This window comes from Morone saxatilis, unplaced genomic scaffold (genome assembly GCF_004916995.1).
Source record: "Morone saxatilis isolate NCDOM2014 unplaced genomic scaffold, NCSU_SB_2.0 Contig8, whole genome shotgun sequence".
NCBI classification, from domain to species: Eukaryota; Metazoa; Chordata; class Actinopteri; family Moronidae; genus Morone; species Morone saxatilis.
Genome location: NW_023340257.1, coordinates 21,276,582 through 21,297,898, shown reverse-complemented (window position 1 = coordinate 21,297,898; position 21,317 = coordinate 21,276,582). Strand labels below are relative to the sequence as shown.

The 21,317-nt window shown below is 41.5% G+C and overlaps 1 protein-coding gene across 4 annotated transcripts in view; it reads right to left on the bottom strand.

Moving 5' to 3' along the window:
• The window catches only part of stard13b (StAR-related lipid transfer (START) domain containing 13b), a 60,192-nt gene that overhangs the window by 9,573 nt on the left and 29,302 nt on the right, over nucleotides 1-21,317 (bottom strand). For 2 of the 4 annotated variants that reach the window (XM_035680190.1, XM_035680192.1), the window contains one exon: nucleotides 541-612. In XM_035680190.1, coding sequence (XP_035536083.1) covers nucleotides 541-612 — 72 coding nt within the window. Of the gene's footprint in view, nucleotides 1-540; nucleotides 613-3,331; nucleotides 3,518-15,240; nucleotides 15,513-21,317 lie in introns of those variants that run through there. The other 2 variants (XM_035680191.1, XM_035680193.1) reach the window with 2 other exon arrangements.

Below are 21,317 nucleotides of genomic sequence, written 5' to 3'. Positions count from 1 at the left end.
GTCAGCAAACAAATATATTGCACATCAAAAGTCTGGCCTCCACACTCAGATCTGAGGGAGTACAGTTAGTTTAAGCTCTGATAAAACCCATCTTTCCCATGACTTCAGTCTTAAAGCACAGAAGACATGTTTATGTAGTAACTGTAGCTTGGAAAAGATTAGACCTTAAAAGCAGCTGATATTCCGCTTGTTTTGTGGTGTCTGGGGATCAGACTGGAGCCGTAGCTCCAAGGCTTCCTGAGGACAATCGTGTAAATGAGGCTCACTGTGCAGCCCGTGAATACACGGTTTACACAGTGTTGTGGACTAGGGTGATAGACCAGATGACACTGTGTACCATTATTCACTCATCATCTTAAAAAGCCCACATTTAAGCTATAACAGTGTTTCGTTTCACAACAGATATAAAAATGCCATATTTGGTTTATTACAGAGCACTTTTATTGGTGTGCTACTTCATTAATCTCTATCTTTTAACCAAACAGCATTTCCCCTCTTTGTGATGAATGTGTGTGGGAGTTTACTAAGTGGTTTTATTACCTTCAAAGAGTTGAGCATACTGGGGAAATCCTGCTGCCCGCAGCCAGTCACATGCCTCTTTCGCTTCAATTTCTGAAACAGAAAACAGAAAGTATGCGTTTTAAAACAGCGGTAAAAGTGAAACTCAACCACATTAAGTCATTTTCATTTTGAGAAACTACTGGAGCATCAAACCAAAGCAGAAAAACCCTATCTGCACTTGGAATCCAACAAACACAACAGACTTTGGGATGGGCAGACCTGGGTGATCCCCCTCCCCCCTTTCTGATTATTCTGAGATAACATGGATGTGATGATGACCCTGATGGTCAGTGCGTCTGGGTAGAGGTGAAATGGGACCTTATATGATCTGTTGTCTTTTTACTTTTAAGGCAAGATATATGATATAACAATAAAACCTTAAAAGAAGGTAAAATGTGTTAAAAAAATCACTGTACACTGCATAGAGCCAGATATACTATCACATTTAAACCACATGTTTAAAGAAAAGTAACACATAGACACAACAACAACATTAAAAGGCCGACACAAAACTGTAGATAAAGTTAAAAATAATCTTTATCGGAGCTCTCTGTGGCTCCTTAATCTTTCATCTTAAATGTAAGTAACCCAGTAGTCAGGATCACAATCTGGTCGCGCTGAACTAGGGAGAGAGTCGTCTGCAGGCTTCAGAGCCGCTGATGACAAGGAGAGGAAACAGACTGTTGGCACCTTTCCATTAATGCTAATAGAGTTGGGTGCCATTTACCGCCTCGGTGAGACATACTCTGTCACACACCAGTGCTACAGAGTACATTGTCTGCTTTACATTAAGAAAGAAAATGTATAATTATGTTTAATAAATAACTTAATAAAAGCAACAGAATCAGGAAGATCTACTCTTTAAATATGTCTGGAGACCGTTTCCCTTCACTTTATTGTAACAAATAGTATAGCTGAAACAAAGCTGATCAACAGAAAAATATCATATTTCATAACTGATTAATTGTTTAAGTAATTCACTCAATTGCGGTTACAAATGTGAATATTGGCACTAGTTTCTGCAATAAACTTAATATTTTTCAGTTTTGGACTGTTTGTTGGAGAAAACAATTTAAAGATGTCACCTCAGGTTGTGGTGGACATTTCTTACTATTTGCTGTATGTTTCACTGATTAAATAGTAAATCAATTAATCAAATAAATAAATAGAATAACTGATAGATTAACTAATGATATAAATAAGTCTCAGTTGCAGCCTTAAACAGAAGAATCTAATTTAAACATCAGAAAACATGTGAACAGTGTATTCTGCAGCAAAATACACAAGCAAGTACTTCCATCATTTACTATCCAAAGTCAGAAATCACAATGTGGTTAAATGACATAAATTCTTTCTCATAAACAATACAAAGCACAGACTTGAAATCTAACATAGAAATATTCTTACCAGTTCCAGTGAAGCCACACAGCTAATAAATGTTCCACTGCTTCTTAATTCTCATACGCACACCTGAGATCTAGCCAGTTTTCCAGTGTTAAGAGCATAAACATCCCATCCAAGAAAAGTTACACATGAGCTGCACCCATGGGTAACAAACAGCTCTCCCATCACACATCTACGGTCTCAGTTCCACTCCCTGTCTGTGCCTGTCACACTACAGCTGAAACTTGAACCAAGGTCATTCATCGCACAATACTGCGTAATTACAGCGACTGTAACCTTGCAACGAGGATACTGCTATCACCCGTTTTTCAGAACTGTTGATCCGGGACTCACCTGTGCTGCTTCACATCTGTGTCATAGAGAAATCAATGAAAAGTGACTTTGGTCTTCAGACTGACCAGCAACTGAATAAATATTAACAGTTCCCTGTGTCCTTGGATGACAAAAAAGCCTACTGTTTACCCCCTTAACCAGCAGTTGAGTCAACATGTGTAAAGCTGCCAGGAGCCTCTCTGCTCTGTTCCCACCTGTATCACCAGGAGCTAAAGGCTTTCTGTTCAGCTAGGCTTCCCTCCCAGGTGGATAATATCAGGCTTGTATTATTCAACTGCAGCCCGTAGTGAGAGCGCTGCCAGGTCCTCTTGTGTCCCACCGCCACAGGTTGGACCACTGGGAGCAAGTAACATGAGCTGGGAATTCCTCTCTGTTTGGCATTCTGTAACACGATACCAAGACATTCTGTCCTCTCATCCCTCTCTCTAAGGAAATCTCTTGTGAATAAAAGGCTGGGCGGGCATCATGCCAGTGAATGAGAACTTGTATTTGCCCTCCACAACCCACAGCTTTAAAACTGTGTACAGTATAAAATTACCGTTTCACAAAGAGATGAAACCCAGTTTGGCTGTGACACAATGGCCCAGAATGTCAAAAGCAGTGTACGACTAAAGTATCTGTGGCGAGGGCGACTCCTTCCTTTACAATTCACTCTATGCAACGTTTACTGTCAAGAACACTGGTTATGCAATTCATTTCTGAGATATGACATGTTACAAAGTGCCGCAGGAAAAGATATGGCACACTTGGGCTGAGCAGACACAAGCGCTGCCAAAATTATGACAGTTTCAAAAGGCTTGATCACATTCCACTCTTTCACTAAATATTTACAGCCTGCTACACGGGCAAAAACTTTGTATGACATGCTTTGTTTTGTCCTGAGCTGAACAAAAAAAAACCCAACAAATTCATTCATTCAAGCTTATTGTGAACAAAAACAAGCCATCAACATCCCTGAAGCACGAGCCCTAATGTGTCTACAGTCTAATATCCTTCAATCAACTAACCCAATCAACAATTATTGCATACTTACGAGATATTTTCATCATACAGCCAGAGAGGTTCATATATCCGTCAAGACTTAAAGAGTGTCTCTCAACATGTCAGAGCATCTTCATTCCCACGCTGAGCCACATTCCTGCTCTCTCTCTGAACACAGCTTGCAGTTTGAACTCAGATCCACTGCTCCCTTTTCCCCCTTTCTCTTTCCATCTACCCCCAACCACCATGTGCCTGTCCCAACACTAAATCTCTCCTTCAACCCACCCCTTTCTGTGGCAGGCTCCCTAGCGTTCACCCCCTCTCCCTCTCCCTCCCCACTCAGCTTCTTGTGCCCGACCCTCCTACCCAACTCTGCCCACGACAACTCTTTTATACCCCGCTCAGCACATTTTTGGCAAAGATCTAAGCTGCAGCCAAACAGCGAGCATTGCCTCTGAATTCTGGGACTCTTCTTGTGTTTCCAGACCCTGTTTTTAAATATGAAGAATTAATAACCCTTTCCTAATATGTTTCCTTGTTTTCAATCCTTTTTGGCCAGATTACAATATGTCAGCTTTTCAAATCTTTCTAAATGAAATCCTTGAAGTCTTAACAGTGAGGGAAATGTTTTATTTAAACAAACAAAGGGTAAGCGTGGTTTTTGGAGTCCAGATGTTGTTCCAGCAGGTCAACGGAATGGAAAAACGTAGGCAGCTGAACTGGGGGAAAACCATGACATAAACTGTCAGCAATCAGCAGCAGTGAATCATGCTGAGGCTCACAAGACTCCGCGCTAACATCATCAGAGTGATATATTCGTCTGTTTTACCTCCGTCTCAGCCTCTTTGTCTGAGGTAAAAATCAATGCATGAGACGAACTGCGTGATCTGTTGTCACCTTAGACAGTGACGGGGTCGCTGTGTCACTTGACACAACACATAGGATAGGTTATTTCAAGAGTATCTGAAAGATTTTCTTAAATTTAGTGAATAAGAGAAATGTGGTTGTTAAGAAATAATTACTTATTGCAAATATATATAATCTATTTATAATTGGATTTTTAGGTAATTTATCTTTTATCTGAAACAAATCTTAACAATCCTCAAATATTTCTAGGCAACAAGTTTCACCATCTTTCCAAGCTTACAATATCAATTGTTAAGAAGGAAAAAAATGAAAAAAAGAAATAAAACTGATTTAAAAAAGGAATACAAGCAGAAAATGACTAGTAAATCAAACGCAACAGGATACAGTGAGTGGGTTTGCCAAGAGAATATATGAGTGAGTTGATAATCCTTCTATTCCTACAGTGTCTGCTTCCTTTGTTTGGCAAAGTACTGTATACAATAATGACTGGAGTCTGTTTAAGTAGATCACTTTTCATCTGCGAACCTGCTGTCATGTTTTCCCAATTTTATATATTTAACAGCCCAATTTTACATTATGTTATTAAAGATGAGATCACAAAAATATATGATGTATAAGGAAAATCTATTAGTTTAAATGTGTGGATAAAATGAAAGGCTGTTTTAATTACTGGGGTTCGCCACGGCACCATGATTACGTAAGGACATCACATTCATCCATAATTTCCCACAGCGTAAGTAGAATTCCATATGTAGTCTGCTTCTGCTGCTCCTAATGCAGCGTGATTCTGCCATTTCCTCTTGTAAAACACAACTCTTCTGACCTACTGGGGCCAGGACTGGGTACAAAGCTACAAACACAGGCAGAATGACATAGGCATCCCAACATTAGTCACCTTAACAAATTTAACAGTGAATACACTCAGAACGTATTAGAGCTTTAAAAGCACTTTAAAACAAACTGCTTAGATTTATTAGTACAAACTGTGTAGACCCTTAGAAATGTGTCCTCCCACACAACAAACTGCTGCAGAGTGAATCAGCCAGACAAGCCAGCCGAATATATCAGTCAAAAAACACACAGACTATAACTGAGCACTGTATCAAAAACACCTGGAGAAAGACTCAGTGAGCCAGCAATATAGGAAAAAAAAAGAAAGATTCCACTTGTGGGCTGGCTGGCGGAGAGGTGTCGTCATGCTGGGAGGCATGGAGGAGAGGCCTCTCTTCCCCTTTATGATGCTAATTGCATACAGACACCCACTCACAGTGAGCAGTCAGCCTTACTGTAAAAGTAAGACTAGACAGCCAGGGGAAACACACACTGCCCCCTCCTCTAGTCTGCCCAGAAACCACAACATTCGATGTCTCATGCCCAAAATAGCTAACATTTCCTTCTGTCTCACACTTTTCAATTGTGCGTGGGGGAGCAAACAGGAAGCACAAATAACGATAGCGAAAAGATAGACACGATGACCAAGATGCAGCGTGATTGTGCAGGAGGCACAGGATATCTGCTCTCTACTTGTAAGAGTTCAAGCCTTCTAGGGGGAATGCAAGAAATGCACAAGGTGGATTAATACTGCAGTGCCCCATGTAATTCACCTAATGTCGTGGGACTAAAGCCTGCCTATTTTAAAGAGCAGGTTTTAATTAACAAAGCTCTACATGTCCTCCAGACTCCAACATCATCGGCACAATGCGCTGCAATCATCAGCGTAACAGGAGGTGCCACTCGCTAATATCACAACACGTCTTCAGTTCACAGCATTCTCATCACCTATAAACCGGCGAGGTGTTGAGACAAAGGACAATAGCCAAATCTAGGAGATTATCTGTCTGCAAAGGTGAGTAACAACACAGTGCCTTTGTGGATGTGACTTTATTCTTGATGCAGTGATTGGCACATGAGCTGGCTGGCTCCGCAGGCCGAGTAATTACAGAGAGCCAGCGTTGAATCACCCACGGACTTCCATCCCCCTCATTTGATCCCGCGGGGCACACGGGGGAACTGTTATCCAGCAGACGACATGGGATGCAGGTTTAAAATGATCAGCTCTGGGCAGCGTTGCTAAGACAACAAAGCAAAATTTCCTCAAATACAAATGAGCTAGCAAATCCTGGGTCTGCATTTGCCCTGTGGTCCACAGTGACCTGCGGAGAGCTCCTTTCAGTGGACCACAGGTCCCCAGTAACAAGTGGATATACAAAGCAGACATCAATGCCTCCTGGAGGATGGGGACTTGAGGACAAACACAGTGCCAACCCAGGAAAAACCAGTGCCAAGGAGGCATTAGCATTCTGAACCTGCGTAAGTCAGGGCTTCACAGCCATCCATGATTCATTTAAGAGCCACTTCATACATTACAGATAAGCCTTTTAAATAAAGCGCACATCATTTTCATTTGCAAGACAGATACATTTTGTAAGTTTAAACAGTATGATTAATGAATCTTACTTTTTTTCCACCTTTCCACCTTTCTCTTCACAGCAGACACACACACTCACAGCAAGAGCTTATTGATTCTGAGAGTAAATAACATGACTATGTGAGCTAGGGAGCTGCTGTTGTTGACCATTGCCAAAGCCTGCTGGGTCAAAAGTCATCTGAGCTGTGTTTTTCTCTTGAGGTCCTGTATTGAATTTAAACAAGAGCAGCACAGCTGTGGTAACACTCTCCTTCACCTCTGAAGGACACCCAGAGAGAAGCTTCTTTCATCTTAAGGGGTAACAACCCATCAACTGTCTCTCTCTTTCTCTGTCTGTTTGTCTCTCTCTCAAGTCTGTAAATACCAGTCACAGCTTTTGCATCATTTACATGTTACTAATGACAACATTAAGATACCTAGACATTCAATCACGCGCCGTTATTCCTGTGCAGTGTTACAAGGAGTCTCATAATAACAGCCAAGGCTGACTCATTTCTTTCACACAGTCCTTTTCTGAGAACATAAAATCAACAGGGACGACTGCTTGAACAGTTAAAACCATGCGGGGTCAGCATGATGTTGTAAACATATTCAAACAATGGAAAATCACTTAAGTTTTTTCCAAAAGCAGACATTACATGGGTTCCAAGTCACCGAACAACAGCCTGGGAGAGAAATGGGAAAGGTTATTAGTGAGTCCATGTCTCATCCTACCATAAATAGCCTTTCAGCAAAGGATTTACAAATTATCCCGGACACAAATTGCAAAATGATAGCCCACTGGATCTGGTTGGGTGTCACAGCCAGAAGACAAATAATGGGCTATGATGTGTGGGCTGCGTGGCCTCTAAAGAAGCCAAGGCTTCAAAGTTCAAACCGTGAGCTCTGCAGCGTTTTCCTCTCACTCACTACGGTGTCTCACATTCACTCAGTTTTGAGAAAATGTTCTAACAACCACATGATGATTCCCCAGGGCTGCTAAGCAAACAACAAAAACCGATGGAAGCGGCGGGTGTTCAGCAGCTTCACAGACAGGTGTTCTCCTTCTTTCCCTTTGGTCACACTACAGGACACTTCGGCACATGACTTCCAGCAGACACTTCAAGAGAAGTGTCCTTTACTAGAAAAGGGACCTCTGACCCTCTTGGAAGGAGGAGACATCTCAGCAATTTCCAGATCCTTAAGTACCGCCACTTTATAGCCAGCAACTCCGAACAGTGCAGAAATCAATCAGCAAAGCTTTCTGTGAAATACATACTGCAGTGACTTCCAAGGCACGATGCACAAGCTAAACACTTCCAGACACTGGACTGTAGCCACGTTCCCACGCATGTTAAAGTGTTTTGGCAACAATCTTGGAGGCCTTTATGAAAGATTTGCTTTCTTTGGTGATAAAAACATCAACTTTAGCTTTTGGAGATTTCCGTTTTCATTCCATCCAGGCATACCTCCCCCAAACCCTGGACTATTCCTTCAACCCAGTGTTGATCTTTGCAGAGTAATCATTGTCTGAGTTGTTCAGTTATTCACTCTATTCAAGGATAAATAAATAACACAGTGTGGGATGAATAATGTAGGCTGGTCAGCGATAACACACATCAAGGTCTATGATTATATTCAACATTTATCTTCTCTCAGAAATTGTGATTTTGGCCATTTCTCATTCCAAAATATTCTTTATTAAAGTGAGCTTCACAAAGTTAATAATACCGTGACAAATCTTTCCAGGAAGCATATAACAGTAAGAAGGCCTGATGTAACAGATCAGCAGAGGTACTTGTGGGACATCTGTGCTGCCCTCGGCCCAGACGTAAGGTTTGGAAACTTCCAAATGGGAAAGTTCAACTCTGTACCTGCCTGACTTTCCCCCAGCTCCTTTTTCTGTCTACTAACATCGCCTTGAAGGTCTCCACTTCCCCCCTTTCTCCTCTCTCTGCTTCTCTGTCTTCCTCCCTCTCTCTCAGCAAGACTCTAATCTGAGCTCCTTCAGTTGTCTTTTTAACTCCCTGCGCGTCCCTTGTGCCAGCTCCTTGACAGTTGACTCCTACAGTGTCCAAGGGTGGCCTTGCAGCTAACTGTATCTTTAGTTTTCCCAACATATACCACAAGTTTTTAGAGGTGTGTGTTTGTGTGATTTAAAGTCCATACATGTCTTGTTTTATGTAAAGTACAGTAGGCTGCATGCCTTGCCATGTCATGCTGTTTTCCCACTCATAATATACGGTTGTGTGGCTGTAATTCTTCCTTCCCTTTGATAGCCTACGTAAACACTGTAATTTGGTTTTCCAAGAGCACCGTATAACACAGCTAAAGCGAGATGACTGTGAATTACTGACAAACACACAGGCAGCTGACCTAAAATCTCGACTCAAACACGGAAAAAGACTTACTGGAAAGTTATCAACACATGTTGGGTAAGTCCTGGCAACCACACAAATCAAATGTCTCAAGATGAAAGGGACTTTTAGCAGATGCTAATAAGTACAAAAACTCTGTAAACTAACAAATGATGTCTCATGTGTGACCACAGCTCTGTAAAGTACAGGATATGGGTAAAAGAGTAGAAGAAAAACATCCAGAAGAAACTCCTCTGAAGTCAAATCCTGCAGAGCTCCATTAGGTCCACCTCCCATTTGGACCGCATCCCAGTGGGGACTACTTGGGGTTCCCTCCTTCTCTGAGAATGGCCTCTGAGAATCAGAGGGTAGAGAGGGGGCCAATGTCAGAACAAGGGCCCCTACCGTGAGAAAGCCCCCTCAGGACCTCCACAATAAAAGCATGGAGCCCTCCCTTGGGACGCTGGTCCTAATTAACGACATCAAAGTGAACGGCCACAAGAACTGCCTCAGGAGCCTCACAGCACTCATGCAACTGACTTGTGAGCCGCAGCAGAGATGATGATACTGTCAGCATGTGTTGTTGTGTATGATGAGGTGCGGCGTAGCTTATCAAGAATGCTACCCACCGAAAGAGCCAAGAGATTGTTTATCAGAGCGTTCACAGTCTCTCCCTAATACATACACATTCAGGACGTTTGTCATGCATGGCCATCAATGACAGGCTGTGTTCCGGCAGTCACTCCCTGGATGAAAGGCCTATAAAGTGAAGAGACAGCGGCTGAATGTCTGTGGTCTGGATGCGTGCTGTTTTTGCGCCTCTGTCAGTTTTTCCAGCTAATGACATGTAATGTACATTTCTACCACATGAGGGCGGCCATGTGCTGAACTCTGGAATGGTTTACATGCAGATGAGAAGAAAATGTACTATATGATGAATAACAGACGGGATTTGCAACAATCACTATCTCAAGAATGTAATGTGCATTTAAGTGAAGTCTGTCTATGTAATCTTTTCTGGAAATGCATACCAAATAAATTTTCTTTAGATAACCAGATGTGGACATTTGGCTCCTTTTATAAAACATAAGCCCATAAAATGTAAATATTTTCTCTATATGCTTCTTTAAAAAACACATTTCCTGTGGCTTTCTAGTAGCTAAGAAGTGATTATTTGAGTCACAACATATTCAGTGTACTATTTGCTGACATGTACTGTAGGTTAATATGGCTTTTTCTGTGAATTAGCATTTTCTAATCTGTGGAATGTAAAAGACCTGAGAACAGGAGAGGTTTTCCATCATGGCTCTGTTAATATGTTACTTTCCGTTCCTGTTACAGTGCAGCCGAGGCATTTATGAAATCTCCTCTTAGTAAATGATTAGCCCTGCACATGTGGAGGCTGTCAGCCTCTCTGAATGTGTAGGAACTACACTGATTCACACACAGGAGAAAGATTTAAAGGAAGGATATGAGCTCAGCCTGCCACCTACAGACTAAAAATGGGACTCTACAGAAGGTTTATGAGTGTAGCCTTTATTTACCAGAGTTTGGGATAGAGACAGTTTGTTCCCGGCCGTTACAAGACTGACTCATTTACTCATTCTTTATCAGCAAGGCAGGAAATTACCAACGGTTAGCAACCAACCGTTGGTACGTTACGGCTTTAGAAACAGTGGCTGCTTAACTGTGGGATGTACAGTGAGAACCACTCAGAGCTGTAGACAAATCAGTTTACAGCTGATCTGTGAGCTAGTGATTTATATGATAGATGAGATGTATCTGAAATATAATAAGATCAGTTTGTTTTGGTTGGTATGGTCATTTGGCTTTAACTAAATATTTTTTCTTTTCTTTTTCCTGCTCAGCAAAGCCGGGTTGGAAGAAAAAAATATCACAATAACAAGAACAAATTTTTACAAAACATGCAACATTGGACTTCAGCCAACCTGCGACTTTGGACCGTCACTGCCAATTAAATTTCAAGAACAGAGAGAAAAAAGGTTTTAAATGTACTTATGCTCACAATTTATTTTCCAAGATGTCTCGCCACCACCCACAATTTATTTAAATTTTTTCCAGCTGTGAGCTGCAGCTGCCTTTGTGCATAGCATTGTGTGAGAATATTATCCACTGACAGCATCCTCAAAAATTGAGAGCATTTATACACTGTCTGGTTAGAGTGTATTTCATTTTGTCACTTTTCCAGTGTAAACATGCTAAATTCTCAAACTTGTCTAGAATTAATATTTAGTATGGGACTGAGCCATATATAACAACCTCATGTGACATTATTCTCTTATTCTTTTAATACGTATTTAGTACCTCTTCAACAAACTCATCACATACACACACATTTAGGCACGAAACAAGAGAACAAGCCATAGATTTAATTAGTTGAAGTGCGATGACAGTGGCAGACAACCACCTAATCACTATGTCAAAATTGGTTCCCTGACAGTATTGCTTACTGCCCTCCAAAGGTAGCAAACTAATTTTGCATAACAATCACATTTACAGAGAGGGTCATGAATAAAAGATCAACTGGGTTTGTGTGTACTAAGTAAAGAATGCACAAGGCTACATCTTCACTTATCATCAAACCTCCATTTGAATGTAGGAGCAGTTATATTTGTTTCACACGCAGATGATCTAACGTGCCACATGTTATAGCAGACCACTGATGAATAATTCAGTGCTTTCGGAAGAGGAGTGTTGAGTGGGAGAGGACAAAGTCTAACGAGATTCCTCACCTTGAAGAGCCTTTTTTTACCGTTACAACAGAAACCCCTTTTTCAGAGCTGGTTTCTAACAATTATCCGTCTACTAGTCAGAGGAAGAACAAAGGAAGAAGGGTAGAGCTTGTCCTCTTAACAAGCCGAAATGTTCTGTCCTCTCTAAAGTGTGCAAGTGTTACATACTATTATCCTGCTCAGAAACATGCCTGCTGATAAAGTGCATTTAAACTTTGAAGAAGATTAAAATGTTGTCACTGAACTTAACATAAAGCAGTTGATATGACAAACATTGTTAGTAAAAATACAGTTGAATACAGTAAAAAAATATGCAACACAGTGTGCTGTACTAAGCAAACAGCAATGTAAGACAACACTATACATGATCACTCAACACTGATACATGCCAGCGGGAGAACAAATGAAATGATGAAATGATAGCATGTGAACCTGAAAGACACAAGCCTTTCAGCCATGACAGCCAAACAAAAGGCACGCTTTGTAACTTCAGGACACAGACACACTCATGGTAAGCACACAGCTGCCGCGCAATAACTTGTGTCATTTGACAAGAGAGGCACAACGTACTCGACCATGGCAGAATGCACTAATGGCCTTTCCAGGGCAGAGATCGGAGCCCGCTGGCTGCATCGGGGTCAATAAGCCACAGAGAAGGGCCATTGAAGGGTCACACTGGACAGAGCTTCTTATCCGAAACACAACAGCTTCTCAATGAGGTAAAAAAATGGCCAGCAGTCAGCGAGCAAGCTTTTAGTCACGGAGTACCGTTCAGCTGCTCAAGGTTTCCACAGAAGCCCCAATGAAGTTTCCAGTACTTTTACTTGGCTTAACAGGAAAACTTCCACAGCCTAGAAAAGGTCTGTGAACAATCTGTGAATTGTCTGGTTTTCACTACAGTCCAGCTTGTTGCACAAAGAAAACATCTGAAACCATCATCTAATGTAATATGCGATTTCTAAACTATATATGGGAATATGAGGTAAACCTATGTAAATAATTAAGTAGTTGACCGTTTTGCTATAAAATTGCTAAAAACACAGTGATTTGTTTAAAATTTGGGTAAACAAATCAAGAATTATTATTTTTCTCTACGATAGCATTAATAGCTAATTGAGCCACAAATTATAATTATAATGTCAGTGTGCGACAATATAAAAATATATCTAAATTAAGGATATTTTGGACACTAACTGCATGAGTAGCAACAACAGAAGCAGAAATCCTGAGAATCTGGAGTCCAGATGGGGCGAGCAGGGAGGAATGGAGGCAGACAGAGCAGAAAGCTGCAGAAACACAGTAGCCCTTCCAGAGTGATGAAGTATGGAATACTCCTCCAAAATCTGAGGAATATTTTCAGGAAAGGAGACACATTCCTTCACAATGAAAACAGGCCCTTTCCCTTACACGCCAATCCCACTGTGCAGCACTCAAACGCCTGTTTCTGTCCATCTTACTCCACACAGCTGTGCATTTATATCCATCGACTCTCAAAGCTGATGAGATATACTGGTCAGAATTTTTAGACAATAGGAACTTGTGGGTCTTCAGTCTGTCCTGGTACTTTGTCAGTAGCTAATCATGGAAACCCACACAGATAACTCTGGTGGCTTTGAAATGCCATCAAATCGGAAACATGACTAAGACCCCACAGGCTTTCCTGGAATTTGGGGTGAAACAATACTGAGTTACTCTGCCCATCACCATGGCCCCCACTCACTTTCAACCTGCTATGTCAACAGGGCTGGCCAGCTGGAATGCAGGAGTCACTGCAACACATGGAGCTCAATCCTGCGGCTCTGCACAGTCTGCAGTCAGCCCTCGAAACACTACCTCGCCGATATCTGTCGCATTTCAACAGGTACGCATGACACAAGATGAGACATGAAGTATGAAAGGAAGTAAGAATCATATAGAGCTAAAAAGCTGCTCTGAAGAAAATTGCTCAATTAAGGCATTTAGAGCAAATCATATTAAAAACTACAATTACCAAAATTAGGCATAATCACAGCACATAAGACATTTTTTGTTAGTTGTTGTACACCCACACATTGGCTGAATGAAGCACAACTCAGTACATATTGTTTTTTTTTGTCTACAGGTTATTTTTCTTCATTTGATGTTGTTGTTGTTGTTGTTTTATGATACTGAGAACAGCCACCAAAGCCTAATGTTATCTTAGTTCACTTTAAGACTAGTGTAAAAGCACAGAAAATGCCAAACTGTTCGATGAAAACTGTCAAATGAATCAAAAGTTAATATTATCCCGGAATGCAGTGAAATCAAAGCACAAGTAGTTAAAATGTCACGTTTGACAATAAACATGCAAGTAAAAGCTTTTAAAATGACTTTTAGCTGAGATAAAAGAATCCATAAACCCACTTTAAACACACACATAGTTTCAGTCCTTGTCACAGATGACCCAAATTGTTGGTTTGCTGTCAACGCAGACATCTGTAATCTGAAAACACATGCCGGGTTTCATGACTACACTTGCCTGCAAACATCAGATCATGTAGATTTCCTCCTGAAAACAAGCGTATACATATACACGGCTGCGGGACATCTTCAGACATCAACCCAACAGTAAGCTCTGTGTATCCTTCACAGCGTCACAATCACAAAAACATGCATATGCATCATGCCTCAGTCTTCTGTGGTGATGCAGCCCACACATGAGGCAGCATTATCTGACTCATTCTCTCCTTAGTGTGACTGAGAGGAGAACTATGCTGTGTGTTGCCGTATTGAAGCTTCATACCGATGAAATATACTTTCCTGTTGATATTCCTGTTGTAAAATGCAGCCACCCTTTGATCAAACGTCAGGGTGCTCACACTTGCAGGAGGGAACAGGAGCGGTAGTGCTTTGTCCCCTCCATTGTTATGCTGCCCTGCCCCCTCCAGGTAAATGCAAAGGCAAGAGGTTACAGGCCTTGGAGAAAGATGAATGGGAGGTCAGGCCCTGTAGTTAAAACACCCACCACTATTGCTCTCCTGCCTACATGCAGCAGTCCACAAATGAGCCGAGGGCTTGTAAAACTGTCAGGCCAGACATTCATTGATATCTCTTGTTTACACTGTGGGCTTAACTCTTGTGATGTAACCAATCCTACAGCTTATCACCTATCAGTGTTTGTTACAGTCAGTCAATACTAATTATTTACCACCACTGCCCCATGACTACCTATTGGCTGAAGGTCAAGTTTGGCTTTGTCTGCAGTGGCACATGCACACACTTTGTTACCATTATATTTGCCTTCCAAAGTTAATTTCTGTTCAATTCCACCTTTATCTGGAAACAAGTAAACAAGAAACAAAAGCCAGAGATATGAACTGAGAACAATGCCCTTGCTCGCTTGCCAAAAGGTTTTCCCGTGTTCATATTATCGTTTTCATACGTATGTGTCATATCTTATTCACTACATGTTTTGACTACCAGCTTGCTTTGCTGTCAGTCGTAGCATGCCTGGAAGTACGACAAAGAAGGCTCTTCAGCCAAAGCTAATAAAAAAGCTGATATCCAACCGAAAGACCAACAGTCTGAACTGTCACTCCTATCCATACACGACTCTTACCTCCAGCGATCCTCTTGAGTAGTTGCTGCCTGGCAATGATCCTGCCCAGCCTGTACCCAGAGCGTCTGCGGTGATGGTCCATTCTCAGGTAGATATCCTGAGTCTCTGGGGTCATACTCCCAAGACACTCACTGCCTGCGGACTCCGTTAGCTCCCGAAACATAACTGTAACACTGTACCCCAAACAAGCCTTCTGACCGCTGGCAGATGCACACTCACCCACACACTCTCCCACCAACAGAAAACTTCACATACAGGCGCAAAAAGCCTTAAGTGAGCAGAGAGGGACAGCAGAGCAGAGCCTAGGGGGAGGAGTGCCAACACTTCAGTCTGTGGGCCATGTGACCACAGGGAGGCCAATGGCAAGGAAGCAGTGGGAGTACTGCCCACCTTGCTGAGCTGAATCCAATGCCTGTGTGAACGCTTGTCAACTTTCCCCTGCTCTGGAGGGAAATATAAATACCATTGGAATGCCTATGAACTGACTAAGGAGAGCAGGAGTGGAAGAAATAGGGGTGTGGGAGGGGTGTGGGAGGGCTTACAAAAATAGTGGTTTTGGATCTGCCCTGCACTAGAACAACTCTTCTGCTGTTGCTGGTGACACAGGTGCCAAGTTTACTGGGCGAAAGTGAGTCTGTGCTACCAAAGCTACAAAGGAGGGAGAAAGAGAGGGAGAAGTTGTTTTCTTGGTTGGAGAATGCTAATTCTTGCTCCCCCACCCCCATCACATAACCCCTAGTTCCAGCCACAGGAAGGCCTCTCAGCAGGTTTTCTCAAAGTGTCAGCTCCTCAGGGGAAAAATAAATTTTAGCTTGAATACATATGAGTGACCTATATCCCCTTTACTCAACACAAAAGGAAAGATCAAGCTCTGGCATGTCATCTGTTCAGCTCTGGTGGCCGTTAGGTGACACGAACTAAAGCTTCTTCTGACAACGTCTCCCTAGTCCCTGCTACATACTAAAAATATCTTGTATTTATTTTATTCTAATGCTCATGGCATATAGTTTTTGCAGTTAGTATACAAGAAGGCATAACAGGAAGTGATTTTAGATGTGTGCCAATAATCGCAATCAAACTGTGACTTTTAATAAAGAAAAAAAATATAATTGGGCTTGGAGAATTTAAAAGTCTGTTCTACATATTAATAATATGTGATAATCACTATATAGGCTTTTATTATATAAGAAGGCAGGGTGCTTTTCATTTTTTTTTACGAACAGGAAGTTATAGAAGAGGTGTGCTTATGGACCAAAAGAAAAATTAGGACTTGAGGAATCATAAAAAGAAATCATGATAAAAAACATTGAATTTTTGAATAATGTTGAGTTAAAGACGTGGAAAAATGCATGTAAACTGTAAAAAATGACTATTAGGTGATTGGACCTGGACTGTGAGCTAGAGGGAACCCCGGAGAGGTGTGTTTACACCAGTGGAACAAGACCGGGACTGGAATGAGTGGGGCGAGCCAGCAATTGAGCAGGTTCAGCAGCAGCTCCCTGTGACTACGGCCGGGGCCGAACACAGTCCCCAAGCAGCTCCGGCCAGGACTATGACTGTGAGGAGGCGGCAACAGGAGAGGCCTATCTGTACCTCCACGAATATTTTTTTTGTAAAGTTGTAAGTTATTTATTCTGTGTTTTGAACAATAGGACTTGAGTGACGTTATACTGTGTTGAAATAAATGAACTAAATGTTCAGTCTTGTTTCTGGTTGTTCTGACACATTCATTAATGTTAATGTTAATATTTAAATTATTCAATTAATTTCATACATATGTCAACGTTCAATGACTAGTCGACTGATGGCTTCAACTAGTCGACTATGAAAATCTTTAGTCTGGGATAGCCCTAGTGCATTGTGGGACATAGTGTCCATCAACAACAACTCTAAATTATTCAGTGTGAATACACATACTCAAACTCTGCTTAGAATTATTATCTGATATATATTTGGGAAAAACAAAAAATGAGTCCCCCACAAATGAAACAATACCATTGTACTGAAAACTAAAACTCGTCTGATTTAAAAGTCTGCTTATATCAGCCAGTACACAACCTCCTCACACCTGAAACACAGTCAACAGCACCAATCAGGTCCCCTGCCACTTTCCCTGTGACTCGGCCCCCGCATACAGGCTTGCCTGTGTATAAGCATGGCGCCATACATGTGAATAGAGCACAAATGGGCAAGCGACCAAGTCAAACACAGCCCCTGTCTGTTTCGCTCCCTGGCTGGCAAAATCCACCCTAGCTTAAGCTCACAAAGACCACAATTCAGCAGCACACTTCAGAGTCCGTTTTCATAAACTTCTCCTGGGTTTAATGACCCTCTCCACACCCTCAGGTGGAGCTATTTAAATATGTGATTGTTGCTTTTTTAAGGTACTAGGTGATGGTGTGACACTATTCAGATGATTTCATTGGGCGGTGACTAATTTTTTACACACAAAAACACCTGTGTTCATTCATACTGTACAAGGAACACTTCAGGTGTCAGATGCTTAAAAATGAGTGACAGCATGTTGGCGTGATCCCCCTGAACCCACTTCTTTGTTTTTTTTCTTCCTTCCCCGTCTAGACGAAGAAACTGATGGAGTGCATCACACATATAGCATTACGGAATCAATCACCCACTGCTATGCACCTTCATAATGAATGAGATTAATGGTGTTTTCGTCTCCGTCCGCACTCAAATACCTCAGCGGGGATTTTGAAAGAGCTACGAGTTCTCCCATGCTCTCTTTGGATGTCCCTGTGTTTAACTTTGTGCTGCATGCCATGAAGAAATGGCGGTGGTGTGTCCTTAGTGGGAGTGTTGTGTGTCAGGCGCAGTGACTCCAGCCCTTATCAAACTTGTTCCAGCATGCCTCTGTCTGGGTTTCAGAGCTCAACTACATACAGCATGGCAACAGGAATCCAGACTCGCATTACACACACAGACACACAAACACATACCGAGGCTCTCTGTGGATTTTATTCTTCCTCACAATGAATGCTGTAACTGTTATTATGCGATGACAAATTAAGCTATGTTGAAATGCAACCGTAATGCAGGCATTTAATGCATGCCCAGCCTTCATTCATTCTCTGCTCCGGGACTGCTCAGCCAGTTGTCATTACAAAAAGGGAAACTTATATTATGAATCATGAAATCGAAGCTCAGGGCCCACGGATGATGAGTAAGGAGGCAGTTGAGTGGGGTTTAGACACTGCTCTGATGTGGTTTGATTCAGCAGCAGACACATGTAATCTGGCCTGACCAGTTCTGGCTCTGGTGTGGCTACGTTTCCTATGGTTTAGGCTTAAGAATAGCACCAGTGTGACTGAAGGTTTCCACCTCATGAGCCACCAAATGTCTGAATTCTGAGCTAAGGTCTTGGAGTAAAACACACTTTAATACTGCAAGACCAGTTGAACTGCTCTGCAGGTAACCTGAAGCATTTGAGGAGCCCCTAATAATTGCTCAGTGGATGAGGCGGTAGGTGCTCTACTGCAGACATTTTACCCACTACAGCTGTGACTCACTCCATGCATAATTATTCAGACCTTAATCACATCTTAAGTAGCAAGCACTCCTCGAGCAGCTGTGTGAAGCTACTGGGCTTTCCCCAAAACTGAGGTGTGCCCCAATATATTCAGGCTTCTACCTGCATATAATTAAGGAAAATGTGAGAATTTTTTATTTTTTTTTAAGGGAAATAAATAGGATATGGGAGAGGGACGATATGCTTCTTGTCTTAAAATTGCAGGTTAATAGATTCCACATCAATCCAATTTAAATATAGTTACACTGTCATTATTTCCAATTATGTGAGGGATGGTTCTGGCCAAGCAGTATGACTCACACTGCTGTTTATAATTGCAAAAAAGCACAACTTACTGTGCATCATGTAACACAATAATTGGCCACTTGCTCATTAACATCTCAAAAATGGTCTCATTATCTCTTCTTTGCTGTCCTGTGAGAAAAACAACAGATTGTTGTGTAATTCATTGTGTAATGTATAGTTTACTGCTTTGCACATTCCTATGAAGCTTAAACATACATGTACACATTTTCACCAAGGAGTCAGACAGCAGCTTCTGAAACTGACAGGTTTTCAGAATCATCCATAAGCACAATTTGTCCGAAATTAACATATAAACGCTATGGGAATATAACAGAGGAACAAGGCAGTCTATTTAATCACCAAGACAATATTTCAGCAACCAGATTACTGGATATTCACTCATTCACCCAAAACAGTGCAGACTGTTAAACCGATCAGCTCAGGTGGTGAATATTCCAAACCTGCTGTTTTAAAAAGTCGGATTCACAGCCCGAGTTTCAGCTCAAGATAAAATAATAATAATATTTCTCTAGTCGTCTGGGAATATCATGTATTTTCATAAATCTGTGGGAACAACTGACTCAACTCAAAGTCAAAATGATTTCATGCATTTTTTCCTGTAATTAAAAACACATTTGTGATACATATTTATCTATATAGAGTATGGCAGCTCTAATCTGTCAGTATTTGGCTCCTGCTTTCCAATTAACCTGTGACAGTTAACTCCTATTAATCACACAGGAGTACGTGAAGCCCACTATTTCTTTTTAAATATTTGCCTACTGCCGAGTGACCTTCAACGCAGCAGAAGGGTACAGATACAGTTTAAAATTAAACAAAAGGTTTCTTGGCTAGGCTCCACACGTTTATCTGACAAACTTATGCACATAATTTAAGATCAGATAAGAGTCTTTAATGTGCGATAAGATTTAACCCATCTCTAAAAATGTACTTTCACAGCTGCCATCCATCAGTGTTTGTGAGTAAATAGGCCACCATCTGTGATTCAATGTGTGAATTTCGTTGCTGACTGGCTAGAGCATCTCTGATGAGCTAGAAATTACCTGTCAGAGGTCTAAATCACCTGACCTAAGTTTTGTACAAAGCCAGAGCTCCTCCCTTGGACTGCTTTGAATCTCATTTGGGAAATAAAAGAGGATTTTGCCCCAATTATCACACCAGCCCTAGGTGTAGTCTGATGTGATAGCTACAGGCACGGAAAAAAACGTATATCATATATCTGTAGCACACCTAGCAAAAAATAACACCAGAGATTATAGATTTAGATTATAACTTCCTTGCAGGGATAAGAAAGTGCAACAATAATTCAATAACATAACTTTCCATCCATCTGTCAAGTCAGTCAGCTGCATCAGGCCTATATGTGTCCCCTTGTGTCTATCAGCAGAGACTGCCAGATGCATGACACACATCACTGAGATACACAGGCTACTGTATATGGAAAAGAATGCAAGATTAATGTGTCAAATATCCAGGCAGCGCAGGACTCAGCTGCTGCATCAGTAACGCGCCTCAGCAGGCTGCACAGCTGAGCCGAGCAAACTTCATGCAGAAAATACAACAAAACAGCAGCTCTGAATCCTGTTTAACAGAGCGAATGCGTTTGGTTTGGTTTCTATCTGTAGGACTTTCACAGTCAAACTCCTGAGGAGCTGCAGTGGTCAATTCACTGCACCTAGTGGTAGATGTTGGCTACGGCACAACTAATTGATTTCCACTTCTCACACACACAACTCTCTCAAGAACTGAAGACAAATCATTGCAGCAGCTCTTAAACTTTATATCTGTTATTTCTTTCTCTCAAATCCATCCCAAAAAGCTTTATACTTACTTTTTTTTTCAACAATGTATACATACATATATACACTTTTCCCCTTTGAGAATCTTTGCAATATCTTGCCTACAGCATCAGATGGATCATTATAGGTCTTTTGTGCATAATTTCATACATTCTGCAGGAAATACGTTTGGAGACACTTTAATTTCAATAAGGTTCAGTGTGGCTGAACTTGGCAGCACAACATGTCTTGTCCCTCCCAAGAGACAGGTGCATTTTAATTAGTTAAAGCAAATACGAATAGACAGTTTCATTGCAGTCACATTGCTAGGAAACTGCTTGGGTCTAAGCTTACTTACAGCCAGCTACTGAGCAAGGTAATAAAGAAACAGGAGATAAAATATCAAATGGTCTCAAAGAAAATGTAGATAGATAGACAGACAGACA